Raw genomic sequence first — 10076 nt, forward strand, 5'->3', positions numbered from 1 at the left:
GGCTAGAGACCCTTCCTTCCTGAGCAGGTTGGGAAAAGCCCCTTGGGTGGGCTGGGGAGGGGAAGAGCCCTGGTCACCTCTTCTGTACTGGATTCTTTACTTGGACCCATCCTTCTACCTGTAACAGGATTCTCTGTGGGACAGCCGGAGATGGCCCCCCAAAGTGAGCCTGGGGAAGGGTCCCATAATGCCCAGAAGCAGATGTGCCCTCCCAGGGAAGAGACAGCACTGGGCTCCTGTTCTGGTAAGTAGGTGGGGATCCTGGGTGGTGGTTCAGGGCGGAGTCTTCCCTTCATCAAGTATTTGTTGAGCACCTGCTAAGTGCCAAGTGCCATTCTAGATATTTGGCATACCTTAGTGAGCAAAAAGACAAAGACCCCTACCTTCCAGCAGCTCAATCCTAGTGAGGGCAGGGAGTCAACAAGCAACCAATGTAAAAATAAGCACACTTGTAAACCCTGTTAGGATGTGTGCTGGGGCACAGATAAAGCTGGGTGAGGGGGCCTGAAACTGCTGTAGGTGGGGGTGGAGCCGCGTAAGCCTAAATAGGGTGGTGAGAGTAAGTCTCATAGGGAAGCTAAGATGTGAGCAAGATTTGAAACAGGGAAGTGGCTAAACAGATACCAGGAGAAGATACCTAAGGAAGGAGTGCACCTGGCTTTTTGACATCCTGATCTCCAATGATTTGCCATGAAACTGGGGTCCATCTGGTGGCTGGATATCCCCAGCCCTCCCCCATCCCCAGCCCTCCTCCTCCGAGTCTCATGTAAGCCTCAGGGCAGGGCCTGTCCTTGCTTACACACACATATTCCAGAAACTCCTCACAGTTGTGCTTGAAGGAGCCTGAGGCTGCCCTGGGCCCCTGGGAATTCAGCCCCTGCAGGTATACCTTGAGCTGAGTGCGTCCCTGCCTGTGGGGCTGGGACTGGGGTTACAAACTCCCTGCTTCCTAGTACCATTGGGGCCCTCGGTCCATCTCTGATGTCTGCAGTGGCTTGAGGTGGCCTGTTCTCTGCTAGGGCACGAGACCCCCAGACTGGAGGAAGGCGCCCACCCTGAACAGGCTGAGGTTCCCTGCAGCAGAAGCCAGGCATGCACACCTCAGAAGGCAGAGCCTGCTAGCTCCTGCCCAGGTGAGTCTTCCCATCTCTCCATCCCACCAGGGGACCAGGCAGAGGGAACAGGTGCCCTGCAAGCTCCAGAGCTGCTACCTGGTGTAGTGGCACTCCAGGCCCTGGCACCTTTCTGCTCCTAGAGCTTAAGCGTCCAGAGGGGATTCTGCAGCCAGAGACAACGGGAATCAGAGAGGCTGGTCCAAGAGAAACACAGCATCATGTCACTGTCCTCTGGAAGTCCTAACTTCCCCCCCTCCCCCAGTCTAAGCACAGACTTGTCAGTGGCTTGAATTACAATTCTCCTGAAGACATACAGCATTGCTCAACCTTTTCATTGCCTCTCCCCAGACATGCTCCCTCCCCCACATCTCCACTGAGCTCAGTGGTAGCCAGATGCTCTGAATCTGTTGTGTTTGCCTCATCTCCCCCATGCCAGGGTGATGGAACAGTTGATTCTCTCTCCACAGCCCTGCTCCTCACTTCCTTCCACTAACACCAATCTCGTCATCTTTTGCCTGAGAGATGTCATGTATTCCACAAGGATTTATTGAGTGCCTACTACGTCCAGGCTGTTAGGTTGAGGGGAAAGAGATGGGCTGTAAAGCTACACAGACCTGTTTGAATCCTTGTTTCACATGCCCTAGCTGAGTGATCTTGGATCGGCCACCTCACCTCCAGGAACCTCAGTTTGTTCACCTGTAAAACAGGGTAATTTCATGCTTGCTGTGAAGGCTTATAACAATGTATGCACAGCACATCATCTGTAGTTGGCACTCAATAAATAATGGCCATCCTAATTTTTTTTAAAAACCCACGTTTTTATTGATTTTAGAAAGAGAAGGAGGGAGACGTATATAGAGATAGAAACATGGATGAGAAAGAGACATGGATCTGCTACCTTGTGCATGCCCCCTCCTGGGGATCAAGCCTACAACCTGGGCACGCGTCCTGACCTAGAATGAACCGGGGACCTCTTGGTTCATGGGTTGGCACTCAACCACTGAGCAGGACCATCCTCATTTTTATTAGATTCATAAAGACACATTTTTATTAGGTATATAGGCAATAGAACACCAGACGTCTGCCCTCCAGAAGCTAAAATCTAGCCGGCAGTAATGTGAGCTAGAATAAAGAATTAAATAACAAACCATGTCACAAGTGAGTGTTAACAGTAAGCGCTATGGGGGTTTTTATGAGATCCTCATGCATTGGCTTTGTCAGAGATTTTTATTTGTGCTGCATTTTGAGATGAGGGTAGGTGGAAGATGGGAAAACATTCTAGGCTGAGGAGAGACTTCAGGGCAGGACAGTTGACTTGTGACTGGAGTTAGAGCAGACCAGCCTGACTAAAGTGAAGGGCGTATGCCCGGGAGTCATAAGAAAGTTGCACTGAGTTGGGGTGCACCTCAGATGCAGCTAGAACTTTATCCTGTTAATAGGGAGCCACGGATGGTTCTTGAGTAGAAGAGTGGTGCAATAAAAATGAAAGTAATATCACAACAGGATAAATAATTGAAACTGACAGGGATAAATGTAACTGTGACAGTCCATGTGCAACATAACCAAGGCTCAGGCTATTAGAGACTTTTAGAGCCAGACAGGAACTCGGATCATGTGGTTCAGTAGTTCTCAAACAAGAATCACTTTGGGAGCTGTAAAGAGAGAGCATAAATTCATTGCCCTGTTCCCATAGATGCATTTGGTAAAAGTTGCCCCAGAGATGATGATGGGGAACAGGTTTAGGAACCATGAACTAGTCCAACCCTTACACCTAAGCAAACTAACACACACAGCTCAAAGAGGGAGCAAACAGGTAAGTTAACCAAGGTCACACTACTGGTCAGTGGTGGAGGACAATCCAAGTGGACACTCTGAGTCTGGGCCTTCAGCTCCTTCCTCTCTGCTGGGCCATCCCAGTGTCCAGAGGGGCCAGGTTCCAGGAAAACCCACCTGGAACCTGCTGCCCCAGAGGTCCTCCCTGTTTCTCCAAAGGTTAGCACCATTCATTGGTTCCCTGTACACTCAACCTTCTTCTTTCTTAACTGGGATCTCCCGCCTGGCTGTGGAAGCAAGAATGAAGGGAGGTGGAGGGGAGAGGGCTTGAGAGACAGCAGGAAGGAATGCAAAGTCCCCTGTGGAAAGTCTGAGAGCAGGGGAGGCTCAGAGGTGAGAGTCAAGGTTCCGGGGTTCTGAGCCCAGCCGTCGGGAGGAGGCTGCAGGTCTCACAGTAAAGTAATGGGGATAGGTCTGGGAAGGGGGGTGTTGGTGTTGGGTCATAAGCCTGCTGAGCTGCAGCCAGTTTTCAGGACTCTGCAGGGGAGCTGCTCATCTGCAGATGAGAGACTGTGGTTCCAGGTAGGAGCCTGCTGGATAGGAAGATCTGGGGCAGCTGCCACGGGCATGAGACCCCAAAGCGAAGGAAGCCCCAGGTCTGAACTTTGAGCAACATTCCAGTTCAAAGGCAGGGAACGTGCTCTTATCGAGGCGGGCCAGCCTGGGAGAAAGGCCCCTGGAAGGGGGTTCACCAGCATCCTGTCTGCAGAGAGGGAAGGAGGAGGGCTGAGGGGTGATCTTTGGATTTGGTCATTCCCAGGAAGGTTCCAGTAAAGTGGACAGAGCAGAAGCCAGGAAGCAGGGCTCTAGGAAGTGGTCATCTATTGGCAGATAAACGTGGGGCCTAATAGACCTGCCTTGTTTTGGTTTTTCAGGAGACGAGTGGGTGATCCGAAAGGTGAAGGTGGAAGAAGAGGTCGAGTGGCCCCAGCACCTGTCCTTACTCCCCGGTCCCTTTCCCGCACCTGACCTGGGGCCTCTGGCCGCCGCGTATAAGCTGGAGCCGGGCACCCCAGCGGCCCTGGGTGGGCTCGCGCCCGGCGGGTGGACCCCGGCCTCGGAGAAGCCCTACGGCTGCGGGGAGTGCGAGCGGCGGTTCCGGGACCAGCTGACCCTGCGGCTGCATCAGCGGCTGCACCGCGGCGAGGGCCCCTGCGCCTGCCCGGACTGCGGCCGGAGCTTCACGCAGCGCGCGCACATGCTCCTGCACCAGCGCAGCCACCGCGGCGAGCGGCCCTTCCCGTGCTCCGAGTGCGACAAGCGCTTCAGCAAGAAGGCGCACCTGACCCGCCACCTGCGCACGCACACGGGCGAGCGCCCCTACCCGTGCGCCGAGTGCGGCAAGCGCTTCAGCCAGAAGATCCACCTGGGCTCGCACCAGAAGACGCACACGGGCGAGCGGCCCTTCCCCTGCCCCGAGTGCGAGAAGCGCTTTCGCAAAAAGACGCACCTGATCCGCCACCAGCGCATCCACACGGGCGAGAGGCCTTACCAGTGCGCGCAGTGCGCACGCAGCTTCACGCACAAGCAGCACTTGGTGCGGCACCAAAGGGTGCACGAGGCGGCCTGCCGCGCCCCGCTGTCTCCCGACGCGTCCGCCTCTCCTGGTTCCCCTGGCCCGTCCCCGGCCCCGTCCCCTCCCGGACCTAAGCCTTTCGCTTGCGCCGACTGCGGACTGAGTTTCGGCTGGAAGAAGAACCTCGCCACGCACCAGCGTCTGCACAGCAGCGAGGGGCGCCCCTTTGGATGCGACGAGTGTGCACTGGACCCCACTGCCGCCGAGCCCCTTGCGTGCCCGCACCGAAGCGCACAGGCGCCCCAGGGCGCTCCGGCCAGCGAGCGTTCCTTCTTCTGCCCGGACTGCGGACGCGGCTTTGCCCACGGGCAGCACCTGGCCCGGCATCGGCGGGTGCACACGGGCGAAAGGCCCTTCGCCTGCGCGCAGTGTGGCCGGCGCTTCGGCTCGCGGCCTAACCTGGTCGCCCATTCTCGGGCCCACAGCGGCGCCAGGCCTTTCGCTTGCGCGCAGTGCGGCCGCCGCTTCAGCCGCAAGTCGCACCTGGGCCGCCACCAGGCTGTGCACACGGGCAGTCGGCCCCACGCTTGTGCCGTCTGCGCCCGAAGCTTCAGCTCCAAAACCAACCTTGTGCGCCATCAGGGCATCCACACGGGCTCTCGCCCCTTCTCCTGCCCGCAGTGCGGCAAGAGCTTCAGCCGCAAGACTCACCTCGTGCGGCACCAGCGCATCCACGGCGAAGCGGCCCACCTGGCCTCGGACCCTGACCTCCCGGCCCCAGCCTGGCCCGCGCCCGCGGAGGTGGCAGCGCCCCCACTCTTCTTCTGAGCCTCCTTGCCGTCCAGACCCTTCCTCTGCCTTCTGTTGCTGCCTGGTTGGAGAGACCCAGGTCCAAGCGGGTGAGCGAGGTGGCAGGGTGGCCTAGGTCCCTGGGCCCTGTTCTCCTTCCCTCTCCATCTTTCCGGGGAGAAGTCTGGAAAGGATGCCTTGCTGGGGATAATTCAAGCCTGAGTCCTTGGAAGGCTCCCACCAAGAGAACCCCTGGAAAGCTGCCCTTTCCTGGACCACCCCTGGCCAAGCCAGGAACCTCTACAGGGGGAGGGAGAGAATGGTTATCTGTGTACTTACAGTGTCATTAAAATTAAAATCTGAAGGTTCTAGGGCTGTTAAATGCTTGGGGGGAGGGAACCTCTGACTCTAATCCACACACAGAGGACCTTTCCCTGCCTATCCTCGTGGATTCCACTTAGCCAGCTGCTGGTAATCTCGCCTCCAAATCAAAATACAAGACAGCTAACTGCTGAACCATGTCCCTCTGCTCCTTCTAGCCCAGAAATCTGATGAGGAAGGAACATTAGCACACATTTCTCATGCCAGGTGTTGAAGGCTGGAGTTGTGGGGCATGCACAGGGAGTGGGCAGGTGACCTTGGGCTGTTCCCATGGAGACATGTGCCACCCATGGCTCTGGAGCCCTAGAGCTTCTGCCTCTGACTGCAGCTCTCCCAAGGGGATCTCAGAAAAGCAGCCCCACCTGCCACCCTGCCTGGCACCGTGAGAAAGGACATTAATGCTATATGAAGCTTCTTCCCCAGTATACTTTCCCACAAGTTCTGTCTTTATGATGGGTGCTTATCCAGGCGTCTCTGTAGTTGAGCCTCCCCAGCTGAGGCAGCTGGAAGGGCTGGCTGGCTGGCTGGCTGGCTGGCTGGCTGGCTGGCAGTGAAGGGGAGACGTGAGGCGATGGGGAACAAGTTGAACCTGGAGTGAGACGTCTTGGATTTGACCCCTCCTGTGCCTCTTATAAGACTTGGAGCAGGGCATTCATTTTCCTGGGCTTGGGCTTGCTCCTTACAATACAATTGTTGATGTTGATGAGGGGCAGGGGAGGAGAGGGGGTGTGAATGCAGTGAGTTTTGTTTCCTGGGCACCAATGCATGAGTAGGTGGTCCCAGTGAATGTGACAGTGTGGCCACAAACGGGCCATTGTGTTGCTCCAGAAGCATTTTAAATACTTGGATATTTGACAAAAAATCTGGACTTCCAACCCTGGCAGGTGTGCCCAGTGGTCAGAGCATTGGCCCACACATGAAAGGGTTGCAGGTTCTATTCCTGGTCAAGGGCACGTACCTGGGTTGCAGGTTCGAACCCCGGTCCAGGTTGGGGCATGTGCAGGAGGCAACCAATCAATGCGTCTCTCTCACATAGATGTTTCTTTCTCTCTCCTCCCCCTCCCTTCCACTCTCTAAAAATCAATGGAAAAAATATCCTTGGGTAGAATTAACAACAAAAAATGTGGACTTCCAGCTTCTCTTGTGAATAGTGTTGTGAATAGGCTGGGGCTGAGCAGCAGTTGGTCTTGTTAGACTAAGGGGTAGGAGCGCAGTGCCCACAGCCCCCACTGCCCCGTTGGCCTCACTCTCTGAAGGTGCCTCACCTGGCCTCTTTGACACTCAGCATGTGGTCCAGCTAAAAGTGTCATTTTTCAGACAAGTAAAATCAGACACATGCAAGCAACATTGGTGGGGGTTATAGCAATATTTCTATTTCTCTAAACATTCTGGAATTCTTGTATGTGAACAGTTTTTAGATCCTGCAGTGAATTCCGTGAGCCCTACCATATGTCAGCCGTTTCCAGGACTTTACGTTGTCTTGAATCTTTCCAACAGTCCCTGGACATTGTAGGTGCTTAATAAATGTTAGCTGTCATTGTCATTGTCAATGTTAGCTTCACCATTTCTAACTACAGGAATCGTGGTGGAGGTACCAGTTTTCAACTTGGCTACTGAAATGGACTTTGTCAAATGAAATGTGAAAATTGAGGAAGGAAAAATACATGGGCTCAGGTAGGCATAGGAGCAGCAAGACATGCAGGCTGAAATAAGTTCTGTGAGAGAAAGCAGTGTGTTGTGAGGTTGCTCAGCGAGGTCGAGGCCAGCCCACCGAGGCTCTGGATTCTAGGGTAAGGACTTGATCTGTGGTCAATGGGGCGTCTCTGAAGGATGCTGCTCCCACTCCGCTCCCCTCAGCAGGGTGTAAGCAGGACCAAGCTCCCCTTTAGGGAGAGAAGTCTGGTGATAGACATGTCTGCATTCATCCCCTATCCAGGAACCACACACAGAATGACTTCATGGGCAAGACAGTGGAGGACCCTCAAAGGCCTTTGAGGAGGTCCTTAAAGTTGTGTCTAGGAACAGGAGGGGCCTAGTTCATGGCCTCTCAGCTTTCCTTTCAGCCCCTGTAAGATACCAGTTGTAGTTTTGATCTGTAATTGTTCGTCCCCCCTGCATATGGCACCCAGGCCGGGATTGAAGCCCCTTTCTGCTACCAGATCCCAGCTCTTCCCTCCTAGGCCAGGCTTCTAGAAATGCTGCTTCCTGCCACCCCCCTAGGTCTTGAGAGAGAAAGTGGTCACCGAGCGATTTGGTGGACCATGAGAGGCAGCCCAGGCCAAGAAGAGCCTCCCTTTCTGCTCACAAGGGCCTGAAAGGCCTATTGACATTTTCTGGCAAAATACAAAGATTTCTTGGGAGGGGGCAATAAGCCTAAACAGACTAATTTACTAATTCATCCCTAAATGAGGATTTCTAAAGGACTGAGACTCAGAGCTCATTAGTGGCAGGGTGGGGAGGGGAGGAAAATTCCAGTGCGATGATTCTCAGCTCGGGACCCTGACCCCCAACTTCTAGTGGCTTCCACCCCACACCCACCACTCCCTCCCCTGAGACCCCCACCTCCCTTTCTTTAGGGGCCTGTCCTCTCCCTATCCCACCCGTTAAAGTGAACTTCTGTTACCTGGTGAAGGTGCATGAGCCCACCTGTGGCTCCCGGCACAGCAGTGACTCTGCATCAACTCGGAATGAGATAAACACGAGATTGCCGCTTGCAGGTTGATGCAGGAGAAGCTCTTTGTGGTAAGTAGGGAGGAAGGAAGGTTGAAGGGAGACGGTGGGAAAGGCCCAAAGATAAACTTTGTCCTACAGTTTTGCCAACAAGAATGGTTCTCATCACATTAGAATCTTCTGGAAGCTTAAAAATATACCAATGGATGTGTGTGCTCTTCTGTATACTTGTTATATTCAATAAAGAGTTTACATATGGCTAGACGGATGTGTATGAAGAGGATGGATGGATGGATGGATGGATGGATGGATGGATGGATGGATGGTGGGTGGATGGGTGGATGATGGATGGATGGAGGATGGATGGATGGATGGATGGATGGATGGATGGATGGGTGGATGGGTGGATGGATGGTGGGTGGATGGATGGTGGGTGGGTGGATGGGTGGATGGATGATGGATGGATGGATGATGGATGGATGGATGGATGGATATAAAGATGGATGAATGGATAGACAGATACCAATGCTCACTCTACTGAATTAGAATTTGCATAAATGGGGCCCGAACCTGATTTTCAAAAGTTTTCCCAAGTGATCCCAATGTGCATTCAGGCATGAGGGCTCACTGCTCTAGGGTCTTGTCCTTAATCACCTTCAAGTCCAAGTTCAGGTCACCAAGCCAGAAACATTTAAAATTTTAAAATGCAGAGGATGGAGTGTCTGAGGACGTGCTGGGCGGACACAGATGCTCCAGGGCTAAGAAAGAATTCATTCTTAACCTCCTTCCTGTAATAATGCCTGAAAAGCCTGTTAGCCCAAGAAAAACACACGTACCTCGCTGAGCCCCAGGTGCTCATGGTATAAGCTCCCAGATTCTATGAGAATCCAAGGGTTCTATGAACACTTGGGAAATTTCAATAAATTTATTCCAACAGCCTCACCCTCTGGTGTCTCAAATCCAAATAAATGCACCATTCATTCAGATGTTCAGTTCATGTTTATTGAACCCCCACTCTGTCCCTGCCAGGGTTGGTGCACAGATACACTACACATCTGCCCTCACTCAGAGCTTACAAGCAGTGTTGCAGGTAAGTGATTTTAAAAATAATCTATTTTTTTCTGCCTCTGACTGCACAGACCTAGCTTTCTGTGTGCTCTTGCTCTGCATGTTTTAGGGCCTCACTTTGCTCTGAAGCCAATTACCCCAGATGCAACTGCAGTTCAATCCCCTACTGGCTGTGTGACCTGGACCAAGCTTATCACCCTCTCTGTGCTTCAGTTTCCTCATTTGTAAAATAGAGATGAAAATAATAGTATTAGCATCTACCTTGACTCTTATGAGAAATAGGAGTGAAGGAAATTATTAAAAAGTGCTCAGTAGTTTTCTCTCTATAAGTATTTTCTGGTTTATTCCTAGATTCTTGAAACTTTTTTTTACCATAAGTGAAAAATTTTAATCTTTAAAATTTTCTGAATTTTAAAAGATTATAGATTGCTTTCAGTTGTCTATGTGTATAGTCATAGCCCTTGTCATGACTCCTTTGTTCCTTCTTTTTGGATTTCCGTGCCTTTCTTTTCCCCTTACCTTACTGTCCTGGCTAGAGCATCCACTATAATGCAGAGTAACAGTGTGTGAGAGCCCTGGACAGTGTGTCCCAGTGGTTAGAGCACCGGCTCGAGCACAGAGGAGTCTCGGGTTCAATTCCCAGTCAAGGGTACGTACCTGGGTTGCAGGTTCAATCCCTGGGCCCAGGTCAGGCCCGTGCAGGA

At 52.9% G+C, this 10076-nt stretch overlaps 1 protein-coding gene across 1 annotated transcript in view; it reads left to right on the forward strand.

The window, feature by feature from the left end:
• Positions 1 to 5621, forward strand: part of ZNF467 (zinc finger protein 467) — a 7004-nt gene extending 1383 nt beyond the window's left edge. Inside the window, exons 2-4 of the mRNA XM_081147215.1 lie at positions 128 to 244; positions 1020 to 1133; positions 3824 to 5621. Coding sequence (XP_081003341.1) covers positions 151 to 244; positions 1020 to 1133; positions 3824 to 5292 — 1677 coding nt within the window. The 5' untranslated portion in view covers positions 128 to 150 and the 3' untranslated portion in view covers positions 5293 to 5621. The remainder of the gene's footprint in view (positions 1 to 127; positions 245 to 1019; positions 1134 to 3823) is intronic.
• The last annotated feature ends 4455 nt before the right edge of the window (positions 5622 to 10076 follow it).

The sequence above is a fragment of the Miniopterus schreibersii genome (assembly GCF_964146895.1).
Source record: "Miniopterus schreibersii genome assembly, chromosome: 9".
In the NCBI taxonomy this organism is placed as follows: Eukaryota; Metazoa; Chordata; class Mammalia; order Chiroptera; family Miniopteridae; genus Miniopterus; species Miniopterus schreibersii.